At 38.4% G+C, this 24,978-nt stretch overlaps 1 protein-coding gene across 3 annotated transcripts; it reads left to right on the top strand.

The window, feature by feature from the left end:
* Positions 1–13,738: 13,738 nt before the first annotated feature.
* LOC124863944 (AN1-type zinc finger protein 2A-like) lies at positions 13,739–20,245 on the top strand. Of its 3 annotated transcripts, none has more exons than XM_047358523.1 (10): positions 13,739–14,100; positions 15,197–15,289; positions 15,374–15,468; positions 16,112–16,243; positions 16,335–16,486; positions 16,637–16,714; positions 17,019–17,094; positions 17,186–17,262; positions 19,490–19,574; positions 19,801–20,245. In XM_047358523.1, exons 2-10 carry the CDS (start codon positions 15,235–15,237, stop codon positions 19,837–19,839), a joined length of 789 nt encoding a protein of 262 aa, XP_047214479.1. In that variant the 5' UTR covers positions 13,739–14,100; positions 15,197–15,234; the 3' UTR covers positions 19,840–20,245. The 3 variants fall into 3 exon arrangements, with proteins under 3 accessions (XP_047214479.1, XP_047214477.1, XP_047214478.1); XM_047358521.1 differs by having other exon boundaries at positions 13,740–14,100; positions 16,586–16,714; XM_047358522.1 differs by lacking the exon at positions 13,739–14,100 and adding an exon at positions 14,834–14,913 and having other exon boundaries at positions 16,586–16,714.
* Positions 20,246–24,978: the final 4,733 nt, after the last annotated feature.

Here is a 24,978-nt window from a genome sequence, read left to right as displayed (position 1 = left end):
TTACTTTTTTCTGTCATATTTGCATGTTTGAGATCATCAAACACATTTTGATAGTAAAAAAAAACTATAACCTGAATAAATACAGAAAGTGGTTTTAAAATGTGAATTTATTTTATTAAGGTAGAAAAGGTACCCAAACCAACTTAGGCTTGTGCCAAAAAGTAATTACCCCCATCGAACTCATCAATTCTCTGTGAATTACCATTTCTTTTGGGAAGCTCTATTGGGAGTTTAATTTTACTAGCCCCACTTACTACCAGTCTTGTACACTCAATAAATCCCTTAAATAGAACCTGTCTGACAATATGAAGTAGGCTAAAAGATCTCAAAAAGCAATAGATCATGACCTGATCTAAAGAAATTAGAGAACAGATGAGAAACAAAATCCTTGACATCTATCAATTGTGAAGGTTTTAAGCCTTTGAGACTTCAGCAAACCCTAGTGTGAGCTATTTTACACAAATGTAGAAAACACGGAGAAGTGGGGAAACTTCCCAGGAGTGGAATGTTCAAAATTACTCTAACAGCACATCAACAACTCATCCAGGAAGTAGCAAAGAGCCAAGAACATTTAATTTGCTGCAGCCTCACATACCTCAATCAAGGTCGGTGTTCATGATTTAACAGTAAGAAAGACACTGGGTAAATGGCATCCAAGGGAGAGAAAATCTAAGTCCAAAACCACTGTTGACAAAAAAGAAAGGCCTGTTTCAAATGTGCCAAAAATACATCCTGGTTATCCCCAAGACTTGATTAGATAAAAGTGGACCTTTTTGGAAGGTGTTTATTCTGTTACATTTGGAGAAACGATAACACAAAATTCCAGAAAAAAATAATTCACACATCACAGTCAAACATGGTGGTAGAAGTGATAGTCCATGGCTGTTTTGGTTCTTCAGAATCTGAACAGCTTGCTGTAACTGGTGAAACCATGAATTCTGTTTTCTACCAGATAATCCTGAAGGAGGATATCCAACTATCAGTTCTTGACCTTTAGCTGAAACACACTTGGGTTCTGTTGTAGGAAAATTATTTGAAGCACACCAGCAGATCTACTGCTGAATGGCTCAAAAAGTTGGTTTTAAGTTCAGACTTAAAACCAATTGAGATGCTGTGGTATTACCTTAAACAGGCTGTCCTAAAACCCTCCATTAAGGCTAAATTAAAACAATTCTGAAAAGAGAATTTCTCTACAGTGATATGAAAGACTCATTCCCAGTTATCACAAACATTTAATGGTAGATATTGCACCAAAGGGTGGGACAGTTATTAAGTTGAAGGTTCAGAAAAATTTAAGTGTGACAAAAAAGCAAAAACAAAGACATCTGTAAAACAGTAAATGTTTTTTCACAGCGGGTTACCTGAACTTTGTTGAAAACCCTGAATACCATTTAGAAGCAACATTCTCTCATTGCTGTGGCCTCATTCAGTGGTATTCTGTGTCCTGCCTCAAAGCAAAAGTGATTTATGAATCATTTTGAGGAGCTTTTTCTTACAGTTTTCCCAAATCTAAATCCACTTGAGAATGTGCTGAAGAAAAGTGTCTGATCCATGGAAGCTTAGCCTCACAACTTAAAGAACTTAAAGGATGTGTGACAAACATATTGGCGCCAGATATCATAGCACACTTTCAGAGGTCGGGTGGATTTCACTGCTCCATAGGACAGAGCAAAAAGCAGGAGAAAAACACTATTAGCAGATGGTCATAAAGGTATGCTTGAGAAGTGTAACTGAGGTATGTACAAACCAAGGTTTTTCCATTTGTCTTCTGTCCAACTTTACAAATGAGCAGAGATTTTAATATTACCCTCTACAAACTGTAAACAACTTTCATTATATTTTGTTGTGGTTTATCCATAACAGTAAAAGAAAACAAAAACTGCAGTGTCAGTATTTTTATGGGACTCTTAATATTTTCTGTTTTGCCATGATCTTTACTCAACAGATCTGCAGTCAATTGCTTCTTAAAGAGTTCACTTAAATTGTATGATGTGCGAATGGGAAAAAAGGCTCAAAAAACAAACTGTAGCTAATAATGCCAAACCAACTAAATCTTCAGGATAAAGCTACATCCGTACATACATCAGGTACAACTAAAAAATGTTTTAAGTGTTGGAGTCAGGCTCAATAGGAGTCAGGCTATGTATCCATATCTGAAGCTTTCATAAATGATCTACAGATTTTGTTTAAGTTAAGAAACAGTTTGTTTAATGTGTAATATAAAGGGTATAAATACCTGAACTTCCGTAGCAGTTTTCAGAAAATCTCAGAAAACAACACAAATAACTCTGATGGCAAGCAATAAATAATAATAAAAGCACTTCTTCAATCTTAGCCTGACCAAAAAGATAGTTCTAGTGTTGTGGAAGTCTTGTTCCGGTACCAAAAAAAACCCATCAGTCCTCAATGACTATAGACCTGTTGCCCTTACATCCCACATCATGAAGGTCCTAGAGAGACTCCTGTTGGTCCACCCAAGTAAGCAAACAATAAACTATCAGTACCCCCTGCAGTTTGCTTATTGCTGTGGAGCTGGAGTTGAAGATGCCATCATACACCTTCTTCAACAAACCCACCGTCATCTGGACAAAGCCAGCAGCATTGTGAGGATCATGTTCTTTGACTTCTTCAGTGCATTTAACACAATTCAATCTGACTGCTTTGTCAGAAACTCCAGAAGACTCGGGTGGAGGCCTAAACAATCTCCTGAAGAAGATTATGGAGAACCCTGAGCATCGTCTTCATGAGACTGTCATACAACAACAACAGTATGTTCAGTCAGCATTGCCGGCACTAAGTTGGACCTGTTCCCGGTGCATGTTGGACTCCGGCAGGGCTGCCCTTTGTCACCGGTCCTGTTCATAACTTTTATGGACAGGATTTCTAGGCGCAGCCAAGGGCCGGAGGGGGTCTGCTTTGGGGACCAGTGGATTTTGTCTCTTCTTTTTGCAGATGACGTGGTCCTGCTGGCCCCCTCTAGCCAAGACCTACAGCACGCACTGGGGCGGTTCGCAGCCACGTGTGAAGTGGCTGGGATGAAGATCAGCTCCTCCAAGTCCGAGGCCATGGTTCTCAACCAGAAAAGGGTGGCTTGTCCTCTTCAGGTTGGAGGAGAGTTCCTGCCTCAAGTGGAGGAGTTTAAGTATCTCGGGGTCTTGTTCACAAGTGAGGGAAGAATGGAGCGGGAGATCGACAGATGGATCGGTGCGGCTGCCGCAGTAATGGGGGCACTGTGCCGGTCCGTTGTGGTGAAGAGAGAGCTGAGCCGAAAAGCGAATCTCTCGATTTGCTGGTGTGTCTACGTTCCTACCCTCACCTATGGCCATGAACTTTGGGTCATGACTGAAAGAACAAGATCTCAGATACAAGCCGCTGAAATGAGCTTCCTCTGTAGAGATAGGTTGAGGAGCTCGGCCATCCGGGATGGGCTCGGAGTAGAGCCGCTGCTCCTCCACATCGAAAGGAGCCAGTTGAGGTGGCTCGGGCATCTATACCGGATGCCCCCTGGACTCCTTTTTTCGGCAGATTGCAGGTTGCGCTAACTCCAGATCAACTGCACATGCATACAAGCAATAAAAAACTGTTCCATATACACCTGACATGAAAGATGGATTTTTTTAAATGCTGCTTGTGCACCTCTCTCATTTCTAATGCTGAACTGGGCAACTGCCCATATAAGCCAGTTTAAAGAAAGCCACAGACTACAAGGCAGAATTTCAACCGGTTCTCACAAGGAGAACTCATGGCTTAGAGTGGTTGTCATTGTAAAGAATTTATTGCAACATATAAGACACAGTAATTTGTTTTACCTGTTCTAAGAAAGAGATGAGCAAATTGTTTTTTTTTTATTAGAGAAAGGTTAAAAAAGTTTGAAAAGAAAAAAGGGAAAGTCAGGAAGATAAAGCAAGCAAACAAGAATATTGTGAAAGTTGGAGTATTGCAAAGAGACAAGTAAGACAAGTAAAGGAAAGTTTATAGTGGGTTTTGTGTAAGGCTGGTCTTACAGGCAATCTGCTAAATATGAAGTGTTGGTGACTTGTTAAGACTTTTCTGCTCTTTCTGGGCTTTGTATTAAAAGCAAAAGAAGGAACACATTAGATATTATTCTGCCATGACCATATACACACGTAATATTTTCAGTAGTCATAATCATGTTGACATCCTCTTTTAGCTCCCAAAGCTGTACTTTTATGAAGACCACCGCTACCACCAACTGGTAAAACCTGGAAAGACACTCCTAATCCTGGCGCACAACCGACAGGTTGTTTGATAAATAATTTTAAGCCAGCATTTTCTTAAAAGTTAATCTGTGGCCCATTTAAAATGTACTGAAATCAGCTTTAACCCACTGAGCATCAAAAGACCATTCTTTGTAAATTTTTATTAGATTATTGGAGCTGGGTTTAAATTATTAATGTCAGACTGTAAGATTGAAATCATATGGCTCCATCATACTTTTTAATAAAAGCGAGTTATGCACATTTTAGTGAACTTTTGTACTTTCAAATACTCATTGGGGGTTCAATTATTTAATGGATAGAAAGCATTTAAATATTTCTTTAGCAGATGGGTCATTAACAATCACTTTGCCAGAGAACTACTTGGTTGAAATTCAAGAACCTCAAAGACCAGGGATTTCTGCATTACATATGACATTGTGTATAGATGTAATCTTAGAATAGTTAAGAACTAGTGAAAAGTAAAAATTACAACTGGTGTGCTGCAGTTATCCATTGTCCACAACAGCTTACATGTGCAGTGTCTTGCAGGGGGGTATCCTGGACAGGTTGCCAGTCCATTGGGGTTCTCCATGGGGAGAACATGCAAACCCCATGCAGAAAGAGCCCAGGCTGTTAGTCAATCAGGGACTTTCGTGCTGCAATGCAACAGTCTTAACCACTACTCCACTGTTCACTAACCGCTGCTCCATCTTGCAGCCCATGTGCTGCAGTCTCTTCATAAAAACAAAATATGTCAGCATTAAGTTACTTATTGCTTATTGAACGTATAGAGCTTTGATCTGTGAATCTTCAAACGAAGGTGACATTTCAGAGAACACAGGAAAATAATTTGTTGTTGAAAATAATAATGATCATTATTTGCATGGCTGTAAGAATTTGAACGGAAACTTGAGAGTCCATTTGACCTAAATAGTTGTAAAGCAGAAATATGACATTTCTCTGAATCTAAACTTTGCTAACTCATTCAAAGACAAATTATAGCAGGCTTAGCAGGCTCTGAAGAGTTATACTAGTTCTTAATTTCTTAATTTGTGAGAAAATAGCTGCTAATCAAGTGTGTTAGCATTTACACAGCAATGATTTGTTTGAAGAGTTTCAGTCAGGTTTCAGAGCTCATCATAGCACTGAAACAGCTCTGCTGAAAGTCACTAATGATATTCTCCTGGCCTCAGATAATGGACTTGTGTCTGTTCTGGTTCTGTTAGATCTCAGTGCTGCATTTGATACAGTCGATCATAATATTCTCTTAGAAAGGTTGGAATATGCTGTGACCTAGGGAACAGCACTAGGCTGGTTTAAAACTTATTTGTCTGACAGAATACAGTTTGTTCATGTAAATCATCAGACAAGATATCAGACACGACAGAAGTTATCGTATTTCAACCGGAGTCTTTGAAAAAGAAATTTCTTAGTCAATCACCGAATCTGGATGGCATTAAATTCACCTTTGGTAAAAAACAAAAAAAAAAAACAAGACATGTCATTTAAATCCTGTATTAAACAACTTTCTAGGATTTCCTTGATTCACCTCTGGAACATTGCCAAAATTAGAAATATCCTGTCAAGGAGTGATGCTGTAAAACTAGCATTTGTCACTTCAAGGCTGGACTATTGCAACTCTTTACTATCAGGATGTCCACAGAATGCAGTTAAAAGCCTTCAGCTGATTCAAAATGCTGCAGCAAGAGTTCTGATGAAAATTAAAAAGAGAGATCATATTTCCCCTATTTTAGCTTCCCTAAATTGGCTCCCTGTTAAATCCAGAATAGAATTAAAAATTATCCTCCTCACATATAAAGCCCTTAATGATTTAGCTCTATCATACATCAGAGATCTGATTGTTCCATATGTTCCTAACAGAGCACTTCATCCTCAGACTGCAGGTTTACTGGTGGTTCCTAGAGTCTCTAGAAGTAGAATGAGAGGCAGATCCTTTAGTTATCAGACTCCTCTCCTGTGGAACCAGCTCCCAGTTTTAGTCCATGAGGCAGACACCCTGTCTACTTTTAAGGCTAGGATTAAAACTTTCCTTCTTTCATAAAGCTTATAGTTAGAGTGGCTTAGGTTATCCTGAGCTATCTCTGTAGTTATACTGCTGCAGTCGTAGGCTGTTGGAGGACATAATGACCACTTTCACTCTCTCTGCTACATTCTCATACTACTCTTCAATTTTGCATTATTTGCTGTTGTTTTAGCGTTTAACTTTATGTTCTCTCTCTGTTTTTTCTCTTCCTAGAAGCTACACCTGGCCTGACTCTGTCTAGTTGTGACACCTTCCTGGAGGGGGGGCATCATCCAAGCTTGTGCTGCCAACTTAAAGATCACCTTCTACCGATGATACAATGGGAGGTTTTCACATGACATTGCAGTCACGTGACCGCACCTCACGATTGCCATCTTGGGTGGCAGCTGCAGCTTGTTTTCACCGTTTTAGCCTGATCAGTGAAGCAAAACCTCGGACCATTCTACCATAACTATAGTGAAAATTTGCTTGATTGTTCTATCGTCTGCCAGCCGTGATAGAAAATGAGTGCGAGAAAACAAAAACAATGAGTACTCAACGTTGACTACTGTGGCTGAATCAGACATCCAGGGCAGATTTGGACAGCTTGAATCTCACTGACGCACGTGTGTGCAGTGCACATTTTGGGACAGGTAAATAAATAATGTTCATCTACATTTGTACAAAAGGGTAGAGCTGTGAATGGAATTTCCCACGCGCCCCTGAATGCACCACATGTGTGCGTGTCAGCAGCGCAGCTCAGAGAGAAAACTGCAGCTGAATGACTGACAGTGTGTGCATTCATTAACCAAACCACACGCACACACTCACACAACCCCTTGTGATCATGCTTTGGAAATTCTTGATTTCATTATAAAGAGCAACATAGGTCATTCATGGACTCTGCCTATTTTGTTCTACAATCATCTGAATAACATAGTGTTCTGATCGGACACCCTGAAGCGATTGCTGCGAGCCCAGATCCATACATTAAACTTAGTAACAACATTTATTGTAATAATATTCTGGACAGTAGTCTGCCAAGACCGTGAGCTGATCAGTTCATTCTGAGGTGGGTGGCAGCTGTGACCAGCTTCAGTAAACGGCGCTCTCACGCCTTGATAAGCTAGATGTAGGTTGCAATTTACCTTTACTGTAATGCTCTTAATGTTTTATCTATACCTATTATTTAATAATCCAATAAAAGTCAATATTGGTATAAACTTACCATTGTTTTTTTTTTAAATAGTTTCATACCTACTTGTCATGTCGTGTGATATGTGCGGCCAATCGTCCATATTTCCGCTAAACAAATCAACAGGCAGTACATGTGCATCTACCTTGTTTATGACTGCAGTTTTCTTAAGGTACATGGCCTTATCAAGAGGCCGTAACAACCCTAGATACTTATCCATGTGCGAAAAAGTATGCAATGTTGCAATGTTGTGAAGAGCGTGAAGCGACACTGAGCCACCCAAGATGGCAGAATGGGAGTGAGGCGGGGACTTCAGTGACGTCAGTGAAAAGGGTCCATTGGCCCTGTCTTTCAGTGTTTAACCCTGTCTCTCTCCTAGACATAGCTACTAGCTGAGCTTTTACTGTGACTAACTGTATGTGCTCTCTTTCATTCTCTAAACTTGAAAACTGAATCAGAGTTTATCTGCCTTTCTTTCCTAGAAGAAGCCACTAAAGGAGCTACATCCATTAACATTTTACTTTTCTTACCCATAGAAAGTACTATTGGATCAGTGCTTCTGTGTTCTTTTTGTCTCTCTGCTCTGTTCTCTCAAACCCCCAGTCGGTCGTGGCAGATGGCTGCTCACATTGAGACTGGTTATGCTGGAGGTTTTTCAAAGAAACATGAAGTGAAAGACTGCCTTATGTGGTGTTGCATCACTAGATTTCCCTTTAACTTCTTTTAAGGCCATCAGCAAGGCCTCCAGTATTTTAAAATATTTTCAAAACATTGAATTTATACAATCAGTGTGGAATAATATATAAATATAATATGTAAACTGTACATTTATGTTATTTAGACTTCAACCAGACAATTTTAGGTTTTAGAGCCTGGTAAATATTACATCGTTCATCATTTGTATCCCTAGAATTGATAAAGGGTTTACTTTCTTTTTACCATGACTGCTGCTCTTTCTGTATTATCTTGAAAATTAGAAGTTATGAGCCACATTCGTAAGCTTTGTCTGAACTAGCTGCAGTCATGTTAGATACTACCATGTTTTGACAACCCATTAATGTCAGACCTCTCTGAAGTGACACTTGAATGACTGATTATCTGCCTCCAATTCTGTCTATTTGACAAAATCAGGTGAGCAATTAAGCAACTAGACCTGCATGAGAGGCAAAGCCTTAAAATGAGTAAAAAGAGATGTTTTAGAAGTTGTCAAAAGATATTGCAGAAATAGTTGCTGAATAAGAAAATAACTTTTGTTCAGATTGTTAATGCATGTAATGTATTATAATGGAGATCCAGTTTAAAACTATGAATGTGCAACAGAGCAAAATACTGATTATTTGGAACAATCCCAACTCATCACTCAATTTCTGGTAATGGACTTTTGCTGACCGGACAGTTTTCTTTCCATTAGAACAGTACAAATATTATTTGTCAAGAAAGCGAAAGTTATAGAAGTGGAAAAATCTGCGAAAAAGAAAGCAAGCAAGTAGGCGTTAAATGAGAGTGTTGTATAACAGGTAAGACAATGCACATTTTAAATGTTCCTTTGGGTGAAGAGAAACAGCAAACAGACTGAGCTGTGAGGAAAAACTGATTAGGGTACAAGTGCCTTGCTGCATGCAATTACATAAATGACAGGAAAAGCAGTTGGAAAACATTGTCATGACAAGCAGAGTGGTGTTGATTGTATCATTAGTTAAAATAAGGGTAGCCTACTCTGCATTTTAATAGAAAAGAGATTCAAATAGTAATTGTTGTTTTCTTGAGGGATGCTAGATTCATTGTGATTTTAGATCCTAAGAGAATGTGTTACATAAATCAAATGAAAACATACATTTATTAAAGACTAATCATTTGAAAGCCCTACATGTTAAAGACTTTTCAGCTGTTTAAGTGAAGCTACCAATGTTGGCAACAGGTTAGACACAAGGCATTAATGGACATGAAAGGACTACTATGGTGGTGCAATGGTTAGCACTTTTGCCTTGTAGCTAGAAGGTCCTGGGTTCAACTCCCAGCCAAGGGTCTTTCTGCATGGAGTTTGTATGTTCTCCCTGTGCAGGTGTGGGTTCTCTCTGGGTACTCTGGTTTCCTCATGCAGTCCAAAAACATTACTGTTGGTTTCTCTAAATTGCCCTTTGCTGTGTCTGTGCTGGATGTAAAACTACAGGTCCTTCTCAAAAAATTTGCATATTGTGATAAAGTTCATTATTTTCCATAATGTCATGATGAAAATTTCATATCATTAAAAGGGTCTCTAAACGAGCTATGAACCTAATCATCTGAATCAACGAGTTAACTCTAAACACCTGCAAAAGATTCCTGAGGCCTTTAAAACTCCCAGCCTGGTTCATCACTCAAAACCCCAATCATGGGTAAGACTGCCGACCTGACTGCTGTCCAGAAGGCTACTATTGACACCTTCAAGCAAGAGGGTAAGACAAAGAAATAAATTTCTGAACGAATAGGCTGTTCCCAGAGTGCTGTATCAAGGCACCTCAGTGGGAAGTCTGTGGGAAGGAAAAAGTGTGGCAGAAAACGCTGCACAACGAGAAGAGGTGACCGGACCCTGAGGAAGATTGTGGAGAAGGGCCGATTCCAGACCTTGGGGGACCTGCGGAAGCAGTGGACTGAGTCTGGAGTAGAAACATCCAGAGCCACCGTGCACAGGCGTGTGCAGGAAATGGGCTACAGGTGCCGCATTCCCCAGGTCAAGCCACTTTGGAACCAGAAACAGCGGCAGAAGCGCCTTACCTGGGCTACAGAGAAGCAGCACTGGACTGTTGCTCAGTGGTCCAAAGTACAGGTCCTTCTCAAAATATTAGCATATTGTGATAAAGTTCATTATTTTCCATAATGTCATGATGAAAATTTAACATTCATATATTTTAGATTCATTGCACACTAACTGAAATATTTCAGGTCTTTTATTGTCTTAATACGGATGATTTTGGCATACAGCTCATGAAAACCCAAAATTCCTATCTCACAAAATTAGCATATCATTAAAAGGGTCTCTAAACAAGCTATGAACCTAATCATCTGAATCAACGAGTTAACTCGAAAACACCTGCAAAAGATTCCTGAGGCCTTTAAAACTCCCAGCCTGGTTCATCACTCAAAACCCCAATCATGGGTAAGACTGCCAACCTGACTGCTGTCCAGAAGGCCACTATTGACACCCTCAAGCAAGAGGGTAAGACACAGAAATAAATTTCTGAACGAATAGGCTGTTCCCAGAGTGCTGTATCAAGGCACCTCAGTGGGAAGTCTGTGGGAAGGAAAAAGTGTGGCAGAAAACGCTGCACAACGAGAAGAGGTGACCGGACCCTGAGGAAGATTGTGGAGAAGGGCCGATTCCAGACCTTGGGGGACCTGCGGAAGCAGTGGACTGAGTCTGGAGTAGAAACATCCAGAGCCACCGTGCACAGGTGTGTGCAGGAAATGGGCTAAAGGTGCCGCATTACCCAGGTCAAGCCACTTTTGAACCAGAAACAGCGGCAGAAGCTCCTGACCTGGGCTAGAGAGAAGCAGCACTGGACTGTTGCTCAGTGTTCCAAAGTACTTTTTTCGGATGAAAGCAAATTCTGCATGTCATTCGGAAATCAAGGTGCCAGAGTCTGGAAGAAGACTGGGGAGAAGGAAATGCCAAAATGCCAGAAGTCCAGTGTCAAGTACCCACAGTCAGTGATGGTCTGGGGTGCCGTGTCAGCTGCTGGTGTTGGTCCACTGTGTTTTATCAAGGGCAGGGTCAATGCAGCTAGCTATCAGGAGATTTTGGAGCACTCCATGCTTCCATCTGCTGAAAAGCATTATGGAGATGAAGATTTCATTTTTCAGCACGACCTGGCACCTGCTCACAGTGCCAAAACCACTGGTAAATGGTTTACTGACCATGGTATCACTGTGCTCAATTGGCCTGTCAACTCTCCTGACCTGAACCCCATAGAGAATCTGTGGGATATTGTGAAGAGAACGTTGAGAGACTCAAGACCCAACACTCTGGATGAGCTAAAGGCCGCTATCGAAGCATCCTGGGCCTCCATAAGACCTCAGCAGTGCCACAGGTTGATTGCCTCCATGCCACGCCGCAAAGGATACCCGACCAAGTATTGAGTGCATAACTGTACATGATTATTTGAAGGTTGACGTTTTTTGTATTAAAAACACTTTCCTTTTATTGGTCGGATGAAATATGCTAATTTTGTGAGATAGGAATTTTGGGTTTTCATGAGCTGTATGCCAAAATCATCCGTATTAAGACAATAAAAGACCTGAAATATTTCAGTTAGTGTGCAATGAATCTAAAATATATGAATGTTAAATTTTCATCATGACATTATGGAAAATAATGAACTTTATCACAATATGCTAATATTTTGAGAAGGACCTGTACTTTTTCGGATGAAAGCAAATTCTGCATGTCATTCGGAAATCAAGGTGCCAGAGTCTGGAGGAAGACTGGGGAGAAGGAAATGCCAAAATGCCAGAAGTCCAGTGTCAAGTACCCACAGTCAGTGATGGTCTGGGGTGCCGTGTCAGCTGCTGGTGTTGGTCCACTGTGTTTTATCAAGGGCAGGGTCAATGCAGCTAGCTATCAGGAGATTTTCGAGCACTTCATGCTTCCATCTGCTGAAAAGCTTTATGGAGATGAAGATTTCATTTTTCAGCACGGCCTGGCACCTGCTCACAGTGCCAAAACCACTGGTAAATGGTTTACTGACCATGGTATCACTGTGCTCAATTGGCCTGTCAACTCTCCTGACCTGAACCCCATAGAGAATCTGTGGGATATTGTGAAGAGAACGTTGAGAGACTCAAGACCCAACACTCTGGATGAGCTAAAGGCCGCTATCGAAGCATCCTGGGCCTCCATAAGACCTCAGCAGTGCCACAGGCTGATTGCCTCCATGCCACGCCACATTGAAGCAGTCATTTATGCCAAAGGATTCCCGACCAAGTATTGAGTGCATAACTGTACATGATTATTTGAAGGTTGACGTTTTTTGTATTAAAAACACTTTTCTTTTATTGGTCGGATGAAATATGCTAATTTTGTGAGATAGGAATTTTGGGTTTTCATGAGCTGTATGCCAAAATCATCCGTATTAAGACAATAAAAGACCTGAAATATTTCAGTTAGTGTGCAATGAATCTAAAATATATAAATGTTAAATTTTCATCATTACATTATGGAAAATAATGAACTTTATCACAATATGCAAATTTTTTGAGAAGGACCTGTATATTTTCAGAACACACACAGGACTTGCCACTTGTCCAGGGTGTACCCTGCTTCCCGACCATAGACTGCTGGAAAGGAACCACCTTCCCTGCAACCCACTATGGAAAAAGTGGTAGAAAATGACTGACAGGATTAATAATAATTTATGATATGTGTTTTTTCATTAGAAGAAGAAAAAAAGGTGAAGGAAAGTGAACTCGTGCCATTGAGGGATTATTATTATTGTTGCAATTCTCTACTTGACCATTAGAGAGCAGCTCAGAAAAATATTTATTATTAATAATATTATTTCATACTTGTTCTATCTGACAAATCTTATAGACATTTTTGCTGTCATATTAAATTGTCATATACATTTATGTGCCTTAATGAAGAGTAGTGCTGCCAACAACTGGTAAAACCTGAAAGACAATCCTAATCCTGACACACAACCAAAAGGTTGTTTAATTTTAAACCAATATTTTCTTAAAATTAAATATTTGTCCCGTATAAAACATTACTAAAATCAGTTTTAACCCAAAGTATGCTCACATCTGAGAGAACAGTCCGACCCTAAACGTCTAAAGGCCATTCGTTGTCGTTTTTGTTAGATTATTGGACATGGGTTTAAATTATTAATGTCAGACTGTTTAAATTGTATGGCTCTATCACACTTTTTAATCAAATTTAGTTATGCACATTCTGGTGAACTTTTGTACTTTCAAACACTCATTGGGAGTTCAATTATTTAACGGATAAAAAGCATAGACATATTTCGTTAACTGACCGGTCATTAACAATCACTTTGTCAGAGAAGAACTCAGTTGAAATTTAAGAACCTCAAAGACCAGGGAATTATGCATTTTATATACATAGATAAATAATAATAAGCTCAAAAATAAGCAGTTTAATCACTGGCATGACTATTTTCACATCCTCAAATTGTTTCAACTTAGAATCTATGGATCATTCTAGAGTTTTCTTGTTATTTCTACGGCCGCCTTTGAAACCACGCCTTCCGCCATGACGCAGATTTGTGACATCAGCGGCGTGTTGACGTTGGTGGACGGTGCGTGACACAGCTAAACAGACGAGGAGCTTCATAAGGCAGCGGGTGTCGGGGGTCTGTAGTTAAACTACGGACTCAAACGCGGGAAAAATATAGAGTTACTTAGACTGTCGGGAAACACTGTGGTTTTCTTTTTACAAGAACGAAGACCGAGAAGAAATCAGCATCTGGTGAGTAAAAGCTGAGCAAAAAGCTGACGTTAGCTGGTCATCTTGCTAGCATAGGGAAGCAGCCAGTTGTGAGAATAAATAAATAGTCCAGATTTCTTCATGTTTGGTCTGGACATTTAGGGAGTGGGAGACTGTGGGGTATTGGTGTTTCTTTTGAGTAAGCAGAAATCTGGGTTATTGCTCACCTTGGGTAAATTAAGTAAGTACTTATATTATATTTATTTTGAAACCTAATTACTGAAAGTCATACATATTACGTTGTGCATAGGTTTTATTCAGAGTTGCCTCATTGTAACAATTTCTTTGGCTCTTGTTTTCTGTTTGTCTAACTGTGGTTCATAACTTGAGCTGTTAGTTACGTAAACAATCATCTGTGACTCCGATCGAAGTTAGCTTAGCTAGCTTGCTAATATTTTAGCAAACATTGTTGGTCAGGCTGATAAGAATACATACAGATATAAATAAATGACGCAGTAAAATTAGTGGACCATTAAATGCAACAAAATATTAAAAAGAAGAGATGTATTCTATATTTTTAATCACATAAATATATATTTCTATTTAAACCACACATTTTCAGATCATATATTAACCCATTTTGAACTTTATATTTTTCCCTTTGTTTATTTAATACAAGTTAATTTCTTGCTGTTTTAATTTTCCTATCCCTTTTTATTTCTTCCATATTTATTACCCCCCAAATATGTTTAAAACCCCTTTTTCATCTCAAAAATGAATAAATAAGCTTTCAAATTATTTTTCTGTCCTTTTTATTTCTTAAGCACTGACATATTTTCTCCTCTTAATATATCCCTGTTGTATTTTCTTACCCATACGGCATTCCCTGAACCCATTTATTTTTGTCTTTCTTTTTTATTTTACACTGATGTATTGTCTTTTCCATGTCAACTTCCTGGTAATGTTAAACAAAGGGGGCGGGACACAGACGGTCTTTGGAATAGCGTCACCACCTCAGCTTCTCCCCTATTGGCTGTGGTCAAGCCTCTAGGAAGTATGTGCTGATTCTCATTATGAATGCCTGCCATAATGAGACTCTTATGGCAATCTTTTTATTATTTTGCTTTGCTTATTTATGCTTGCCCCTACTTTTTGGCCCAGTAATTATTGTATTGAGTCATTTATTTATTTATTTCTGTAAATATTCCTTATCATTGGTCTTTCATAAATAATCATATGACTCATGGCTAACTTAAAGGATCATTGTTACCATTAAGACCACCCCTAACAACTGCTGGCTTTCCATCTGTTTAATTTAAAAAAAATTTTTTTCCCAGAATAAAAACCTAGCATTTGCACCTAAAGAACTTCAAAAATGGAGTTTCCAGGTTTGGGTGACCACTGCTCTGAGAAGACCTGTACATGTTTAGGTGAGAAATAGCATTGTCCTTTTTTGCTGTTGTTTGTGTGACTTGCGAAATGTGATCCTTATACAATACTGTTTGGTGATGCAGATTTTCTTCCAATGAGATGTGATGCCTGTCAGGAGATTTTCTGCAAGGATCACATCACCTATGCAAATCACAAATGCACATCATCCTACAAAAAGGTAAACTGATAGAACCTTACATAGTGTTATCTTAAGGTTAAATATAGGTTAGGCCTGGGTTCTTTTAGGCATTTTAGTGAAAACCTTTTCAAAATGACTTACCGTAATCATCTTTCATATAAATCCAAGTACTACGAAATGTTTCTGGAGGGATACTTACCCTTTGGCTATTAGTTTTTTAGCTGGGTTATAAAAAAAAACGTACCTATATACTGATCAGGTTATGTTCCATCATGTTAATCTAAGCTAACTGACATAGTATTGTCCAAATGTTTGTGTTTTCAAATATTTTTCTGGTTAATTTTTGGGGTTTGGAATCTCATCATATGCAATATTTCACTGTAAGAAAACTAAACATTTCACAATAACAGTGATGATTTTGCTCTCTTACGTTCCATGATATAACAGCCAATAAGTTGGTTGTACTCATTGAACTAGCAGCAACTATCACCTGAGCTTGATGTTTCTTCTAGTGCTGTCAATAACCCATTGCACATTAAATTGTAGCCATAAAAGCAGCTCATGTGGATTAGTATTATTGTGGTTTTGACCACAAATGTTGTACATTCAACCAGATTTTTATTCTTTAAACGAATGTGTTAGATTCTTAGTTAGCCTAATACTATTGTGTATTTTCTTGTAGGATGTCCAGGTTCCAGTTTGCCCGTTGTGTAATACTCCTATTCCCATCAAAAGAGGAGAGATGCCTGACATTAAAGTCGGAGAACACATCGATCGGGACTGCAAATCGGACCCTGCACAAAGAAAGAGAAAGGTTAAGATAATACAGAGATTTCATCTCACCATGCACCACAATGTAATCAACAACAGTAATAATGAGTGTTTTTTTATTCTTTCTGTTTCAGATATTCACAAATAAATGTTCTAAAGGTGGCTGTAAACAAAAGGAAATGATACGAGTCACCTGCGACCAGTGTCATTTAAATTACTGTCTCAAACATCGACACCCACTAGACCACGATTGTAATACTGATGGGAAGCCTTTTTCCAAATCTGGGTGGGTACCGTTGTGCTAAGTGTTCTGTTACTGCTTCCCTTTCTTCTGAATTTTCACATATTGAACTGGTAACTTAGATCATATTTTTCTTTTCTGTAGACATGCTGCTGTAATGAGGTCCCAAGTTGCTTCTTCCTCTTCTGCCTCTAGTTCTCGTTCATCTGCTTCAGGAAACCCTAGACCTGTTTCTAATGGTGTAACTGTCAACAACAGAGCTCACAGCTCAGGGTGAGTGTTGTTATCCCACATTTGTTCAGGAATGAACATATTGAATACATCTGCTTTCAAAACAGACATAATTTACTTGTTGTGTTCCTGTGTTAGGTTAATTGGTCACTATAAATTGACCTTAGGTGTATGAATGAGTGTGTGCGTGGTTGTTTGTGTGTTGCCCTGCGATGGACTGGCAACCTGTCCAGGGTGTACCCCGCCTCTTGCCCATAGACTGCTGGAGATAGGCACCAGCTCCCCTGCGACCCACTATGGAATAAGCGGTAGAAAATGACTGACTGACTGTTCCTGTGCTTCCCAGCTCTGCCCCGCGGATTCCTACATCCGTTTCAGCACAGAATGTAATACCCCCTTCAGCATCAATTCAGGCCGGCATGGTATAAACACAACTCTGATGAAATCACCTCATTTAAGGCAACCACTCGTATTTTGAAAAAGTAACACAAACATTCTGCTTCTACCTTTCAGACAGAGGAGCAGGCTTTACAAAGAGCACTGGAGATGTCTTTGGCTGATTCGAGGCCAACTGCCCAGCTGACCCTCAGGTGAGTTACTGAGTCAATATTTTAACAAAGTGTGTCTGAGACTCCCTTACTTCCTTTCCATTTAACTACTTATTAAGTTGAGCATAACGTGGTACTAACACATCTTGGTCAAGCTCCAGCTCTTTATCTATCAACCATAAGCAGATAATGTACTAGCAAATTGCAAGATATGTGCAGCTTGTCATGGATAAAGTTAAGGTAGAAGAAATTCATTTTCATTGTATATGGATTATAAACAGCATGTTTCATAGAGATATTTTGTCCCTTTCTTGACATGTGTGGGTGGACAATGCGAAAGGGTGTACAAAAACAATAAATTCATTTTAAAACAGAAAACATGTTGATTACAACGATTTCATTAAGCAACACAGATTAGGCACAGTCAAACAAATTATACATAATACATTTCTCGGACATATACTCTTATGAGACGTAACAAGACCAAGTCAAAACAACAAGACAACAGCATAACAACTCTGCTGTTTCTTACATGTGCCTCTTGGTGAGATGAGTGGGCATGATGGTCGGCACATAGAAAGCCCCTTCTGGGTTTAATTTTCTAGATTGCTGAAGATCATCCCCCATGTTTTGCTGGGATCTGTACTTATTCTTAATGTAGGCCAGTGCTAAAAAAAAGTATTTGGTACTTGGTGGAGGATCATTGTATACTCATTATCAAAAACTAGAACTTCTGGAAAGTTATTAAGATTTCACTATGACAGGATGAACATGTTAAGGTAAGGAGGGAGGTGATTATCTGCGTTGTTTTAAATTTGGATTGTCTTGCATGAATTGCTAGAAATAACCTGTGCTAAAAGCTTCTTGCTGAATGAATTTGCCACTAGAAGGTGATCCTCCACGCCAGTCTGGAGCTTTTTGCATCTTCTGACAGGTTTTTTCTGTTGATTTGGGGGTTTAAAGCTTCATCTAGCTTCCTTTTAGCCCTAATTCCTACCAGCTCCCCTGTCTCTCCTGAAGAAAAAACATCCACACAGCATGATTCTTCCACCACCATGTGTCATCTTGGTGATGGTGAGTTCAGTGTGATTTGCAGTGTTAATTAGGAATTTAAACGTAGGCTATAAAGTGCACTTGTGGTCTCGTCTAATGAGATCTTTCATGTATGCCTTCTCCTTTACATGGCTTGTGGCGAACTGAAAAGGGGATTTCTAGTTGCCTTCCTTCAATTAATACTTTCTTATAGACACTTTTTAATAAAGGCAAAATCTGGTAATATGTTATGTCAACAGATTCTTCCGCCCTAGCTGTGTGTCTGCGCAGCTCCTCCAGAGTAACGATGAGCCGCTGGGCTGCCTCTCTAACTAATGCTCGCTTTACCTGGCGTGTGTGTGTCTAGGTGGATAGACATGCAGTGTTAGGTCTGTGAGGTGTTCAAAGCTGTGCAGATTGTTTTATAGCCTAACCCTGGTTTAAAGTTCTCCACAGCTTTATGTGTGGCGTGTTCCTTGGTCTTTATAGTGGTGTTTGTTCACTACTGTTCACTGGCAAACCTCAGAGGCTGTTACAGAACAGCTGGGTTTCTGCTGAGATAGAACTACATCCAGGTGGACTCTGTTTACTAATTATATGACTTCTGAAGGTATTTGAGGGAAAACTACAAATGCATGCCACACTTTTCAGATTTTTAGGTGTAAAAAAAAAGTTTTAAAAACTGTTTTCTTTCATTTCACAATTATGTTACTTTGGGTTAATCTGTAAGAAAAATAACTTGTAATAAAATATACTGAATTTGTGGCAAGGTTGATAAAATGTGAATGCATATGTGAAGGGATATAAATAGTTCTTTAAGGCACTCCACATACATTTAGACTGTAAGCAGCATGAATGAACTTCAGTGTTTCCCCTAGGATTTCAGTCTTGCGCTGTTGTAAGGATTTGCATTTAAATAATGATGTACTACATTACTAATGCTGGACCAGAAACGGCACATTTTGTTTCTTGGAGCGTCCCAAAGCACAAAGCAGAAAATTTGGGTGAACAAAGAAACCTGACAAACCATCATTAGCATTTCAGTTTTTGCTTTGAGCCACCAAAAAAGGCCTGGCTTTGTATTACTTGCTTTGTTGTATTTATAGAACACATTAGGCTAATAGTGTTTATATAAATAATTTAAATGATGTTGCACCTAAATTAAAATCAGGGATCCACAGTTGTTTATTTCCTCCACACCTTGTGGTGTTTTCACTCCGGGTTGTTTTCCTCTCAGCCCTCAGGAGCAGGAGGATCTGGCTCTCGCTCAGGCTCTTGCTGCCAGCGAAGAAGAGTACAGACGCCAACAACAGAGACAACAGGTACCCGGAAAGCTTAGGCAACAGTAGCATGCTTACAGGAATACGTGTAGGTACACAGTTGTCATGGCAACCCATCCTCTTCTGAACTTTTTTTGTGTGTTTTATTTATTTTTTGCCAGCAGATGAAAGACTAATTTATATTAAATTCCTGATAGATTTTTGAAAATGTGTTGATGAAAGTTATTTGTTTCTAACTGGGTTTTTTTTTTTTTTTCTTTCTCTTTAGGGAAGAGAGACCAAACAGTCCACCTGCTGCCTTTCTTAGTCTTGGAGCTCCATTTTTGCTCTAAGCAGTGCTAATTCGTAGCTGGAAAATGCACTACTTAGATGTCCATACCCGGAATAAATGATTGTTCCATGAAGAATTACTCATGAAAGTTGGTGCAATATTGCCGCCTTCCACATATAAGCACATATACTTTTCAGCAAGATCTGTCATTTTTATGAATTAGTTGTCCGTGTAAATATTTTATATGCTAATCATTATGAATCTATTATATTGCCTCATATAGATTTTGAATAAATTAAAGGTGCGCTTGAATTTTAACATAGACCCTTGATTGTAATGCACTTTAACTACAGTGCTGAGGGTTGTTATTAAGGCAGATCAGGAAGTCCATCGGAGAAGTGAGGTGGAATAAATTTGCCCACGCGTTTAGTGGGAAATGTCAGTGTGTGAGGATATTTTCTAGCACAGCATTTTGTGTGTGACAGATGTACAGCCATGAACTGGAATATTTATATCTTCACTGCTGACAGCTGACTTGTAATCCCTAAATTAAGTTGGTTATTTTTATGGTTTTTACATTTAGTTAGAAAGCAGTTGATTCTGTATAAAATATAAACAAGGTAAAACCAAGGGTAATACAAGAGATAAATAGTACGAGAAATAATTAAAATTCATTATCATTGTTTATTTCTAATGTTGAGGTTGTTTAATAATTTTCATCAGTATGAGTGGTTTTATACTACTGATTTAGCTGTAAAATATAGCATAGTCAAAGGCATAAAGTAGCAAATTAGTTTATTGGTAATCCCCTTTCTATTTCTGATTGGTTCTTCTGCTGCTCAGACTTTGTTACCCAAATATCAATTTATTGAAAACATTTTATTGAGAGGAGTATTTCACTGACTCATCCTGCTCTTTAGATCATAATGAGAACTAAACAAAGTTACCTGAAAATATGTATTTTTAGTCATTGGTAGAAACAGTGCTGTGGATAGTATTTGCCCCTTCACAGCTCTCTTCTGTTTTAACCTGGCTTCATATCATCAAATACCTTTTAATACAAAAGATGACCTGGGGATATACAAAAATAAGTTTTCTAATAATTCCTCATTGGAAAAACAAAATAACTATAGCCTAACCGTGATTACATGATTCCGGATTAACAATGATTGACATTATTTTGCCTTGACCAGTCCTGATTAATGCCAAACATGTGAGATCAAGAAATTACCTAAATACGACCTGTCCTAAAACACGAAGTAGCTTAATTTCACATGACACACCCAAGCTTGTTTAATGCCAGACTTGTAGAATTGAGAAATCAGCTTGATTGTGAAATATGGTAAAAGATCTAAAAACAATATTCATTTTATGCCCAATCTAATAAAATTCAAGAAATGATTATAAGAAAAGGTTCTCAGTTGGGAGAAGGTTACAAAGGCAGTTGTAAGACTTTGGGGCTCCAGCAAAACAGGTTTTGACCTGCTACAGAAAACATAAAACAGTAGTAAATCTTACTAGGGGTAGTAAGCTATATTTAATCCAAGAGTGCATCAATTACTTATCTAGGGGGTCACAAAAATTACAAAACATTTAAAAAATTTGACAATAAGAAAGAAGGGGTAAAACCATGATCAATGGGAGAGTTACAATGCCAAAACCTCTGCTGACCATAAAAAACACAAAGGCTCACCTCACATCAGCCAAAATTCTGATGATCTGAAACTTGAATTACAAAAGAAGCAAAAATGAAGACATCAGTAAGGAGGAGAATATTTTCAATGCTTTATGTGGGAGAAATTTCACACTCCTAACAGCAGGGGGCAGCAAGGTATCAATGATTCTCATATATTTCTATAGCAGTCTAAATTGGTACTGTGCAATGTTTTGTTCTTGCAGAGAAACCACTGTAATTAAAAATCAGACGTTTTATCCAATATTATTGCCCTAACTGCTATTAACATAATGAATACACAAAAACAACATGTACTTTGTTAATATGTGTAACCTTTAAAGAAGGTTAAGAGCAGAGCTGACAAACAACATTTTGACACTGTCCAAATCCATTTGTGTAATGATAATTAAAAGGCACACTTTGGAAGCATTCAGCTCCTTATCATGCTCTTTGACCTGAAGCAGCTTGCAAATGTCACAAAAGTCTAATTACCATCGTCTGATGCCACTGATGTGGTTATATGAGTCATGCTGTTGCAGGTATACATACATTGATGAAGTGCAGCACTGCCATTGTAGACTGCATTCATTTTTATGCAAATTATATTCAGTTTTGCCATCGTAGCATGCTTTATTATAGTATTCATAAATGCAGCTATGCACTAGAAAATCTAAGCAATGCTTGCGTCTTACTGCATGAATTTACATATCAATTATTTGTTTTTCAAAGTATAAGTAAGTTTTAAATAAATGCAAATCTATTTACTTTGTTTTACTATGTTAAGACATAGTCGGATGTCAAGGCTACCTAATCTGCTCATTTTTGTAAACAAAATAAAGTGAAGAATTTAGCTGTTTCTAACAGTACTTTTCCATTTATGATCATAGGATTTAATTACCTAATGAGTAATGAAGTCAAACAAAACACTTTATGTCTTTGATTATTTTACACTGTTGGTCACATAAGTCAAATTTAATGTGTTCTGTAGTCACAGTGATTAAGTGCACAGATTACATGAATCTCAAAGTATAAATTGGATGCTTGCATAACACCCATAAACACAATTGTGTTTCCTGCTGCAGTCTTGTTGAAAAAAGAAATTGCCTTTCTATGAATGCAAAAAAATATGTTCCTGTTGAATTTGGAAGGATTATTATATTAGGTAATCAAAATTATGGATAAGACAGAAACAGTATGTATAACTCAAAGACCAGACCTGTCTTGCTGTTTTTAAACATGATTTTGCTTTATGAAATACTGAAGTAGAACTCTACAGAAGATAAAATTTTTACCAACAGATATTTTCTTTCCCGTTGTTTTAAAAGTCATTCTGTGGGTGAAGAAAACATTGAAACTCTGACAGGTTTTAGGATGGAAAATTCTCGCCTCTGCTCCCTCATACCTGTCTCTTGAGATTATAGTTGATTTTTAAAGCTAGATGGGGTGTTCAAACATGATTTATCAGGTTATAGTAGTACAATAATCTTTACTCAAAAAGCTAAACATCTCTTATTGTTAAAAGAGAACATTATCTCTATGGTGGTTTTTTGAATTTAGTGGATGATTCTTCAAGCCTTTCTGGCTAACAGCTGTAAACATTTTCTGTGTGGAAAAAGTATGCAAACCCTCCCTCCACAAACAAATTAAAGGTGTTGTTAAGGTGTTTACATTTAGCTTTTGTTAAAGGTTACAGGTGAAAAAATCGTGCCGATTCAAATAAATGGTGTAGCACAAGAGAGTTGCAAAATGACATAAAACACAAACATGTCCTGAATTTTAATAAAGAAAGACACTATTTGAAAATCGACAAAATGATGGGAAATTCATAATCAAAAGTGAAGCAATTATCACTTCCTTAGTGTTGATGCCAAATTTTCTTTCTGTGTGCCCACAAAAACATTTATTTTTGTTTTATTAATTTTGCCAAATATTTTTGGAGATCTCTAAAAAACTTTTTTTGATAAGTTTAATTTTTTCACAATAAATGTAAATAGGGCTGAACACATTTTGTCACATAGATCTGGCTGTAAAATACATTGCTGTTCAAAGTTACCCTATGTAATTAAAATTCGTGTAAAAGAGGGAAGCATAGAAATATTTAGACCTAGTGGCTCAAGAACAGATCCCTGTGGCACACCATCAAAGTGTGTGTTAAATAGACATATCACAAAGAGCGAATGCAGCAGTTGCTTTATATATATGTAATATGAATCACATAGTGAGTTTCTGACATCCTGTTAGTGTTTTCCTGTCACAGTCCTCAGTATTTAAAATTCTACACTAATATCTTGTAGCAAGAAACTACTACATAAACATTCAGTTTTATTTATATAGCGCCAATTCACAACACATGTCTCAAGGCACTTCACAAAAGTAAGGTACATACATTCCAATTAATCCTAACCATTGAACAGTGCAGTCAGAGTTAGTTATTTATTCAAATTGGATAAATAAGTTTTACTATCTAAGGAAACCCAGCAGATTGCATCCAGTCAGTGACTTGTAGCATTCACTCCTCCCGGATGAGCATGCTGGCGTTGACTTTGCAGCAATCCCTCATACTGAGCATGCATGTAGGGACAGTGGAGAGGAAAAACTCCCTTTTAACAGGAAGAAACCTCCAGCAGAACCAGGTTCAGTGTGAGCGGGCATCTGCCACGACCGACTGGGGGTTTGAGAGAACAGAGCAGAGACACAAAGAGAACACAGAAGCACTGATCCAGGAGTCCTTTCTATGGGAAGGAAAAGTAAATGTTAATGGATGTAGCTCCTTTAGTCGTTTCACCTAGAAAGAAAGAACAGATAAACTCTGAGCCAGTTTTCAAGTTTAGAGTCTGAAAGAGAGCACATAGAGTTAGTCACCGTAGAAGCTATGTCTAGGAGAGAGAAAGTGTTAAACACTGAAAGACAGGGCTATGTGGATCATTGGTAGAGGGTGAGCATTAAATTGTTGCCAGCAGAAGCTTGGACGATTCCCCTCTCCAGAAAGGTGTCACAGGTAGACAAAGAGCCAGGCCAGGTGTAGCTTCTAGGAAGAGAAAAGAGAGAGAACAAGATTAAAAGCTAAAATAACAGCAAACAATGCAAAATTGGAGAGTAGTGTGAGAATGTAGCGAAGAGGGTGAAAGTGGTCATTATGTCCTCCAGCATCCTAAGCCTAAAGCAGCATAACTACACAGATAATTTCAGTTCAGATTATTTAGTTAAACGGTGCTTATTTACAACAATGTCGTCTCAAGGAACCCCACAAAGGGTCCCACTGATGGTCATTGTTATACTAAAAACCAAAAGGATTGGGATACCTCTCTCTGTCAGACTGATTATAACCATTGGAAAAGCGAAGGGATCATACAGTTTGCAGAAATGGAGGGTGTGTTTGCACCTTAACCATAACAGCTGGTTTAGGCTAAACCTGACTCCCCCTTACTCCATCCAACAGGGAAGGAGGAAGGCTCCCTCCCTGATAAACTAAGCCACTCTAACTATAAGCTTTATCAAAA

The sequence above is a fragment of the Girardinichthys multiradiatus genome, chromosome Y (genome assembly GCF_021462225.1).
Source record: "Girardinichthys multiradiatus isolate DD_20200921_A chromosome Y, DD_fGirMul_XY1, whole genome shotgun sequence".
NCBI classification, from domain to species: domain Eukaryota; kingdom Metazoa; phylum Chordata; class Actinopteri; order Cyprinodontiformes; family Goodeidae; genus Girardinichthys; species Girardinichthys multiradiatus.
This window is presented reverse-complemented; position numbering and strand designations above follow the sequence as displayed.

Bases quoted from the DNA above. Each gene is read 5' to 3' on its own strand.
- LOC124863944 (XM_047358521.1), top strand. From the start codon at position 15,235: ATGGAGTTTCCAGGTTTGGGTGACCACTGCTCTGAGAAGACCTGTACA. The intron at 15,469-16,111 runs GTAAACTGATAG...ATTTTCTTGTAG, and splicing joins GCACATCATCCTACAAAAAG to GATGTCCAGGTTCCAGTTTG. The intron at 17,095-17,185 runs GTATAAACACAA...TCTACCTTTCAG, and splicing joins CATCAATTCAGGCCGGCATG to ACAGAGGAGCAGGCTTTACA.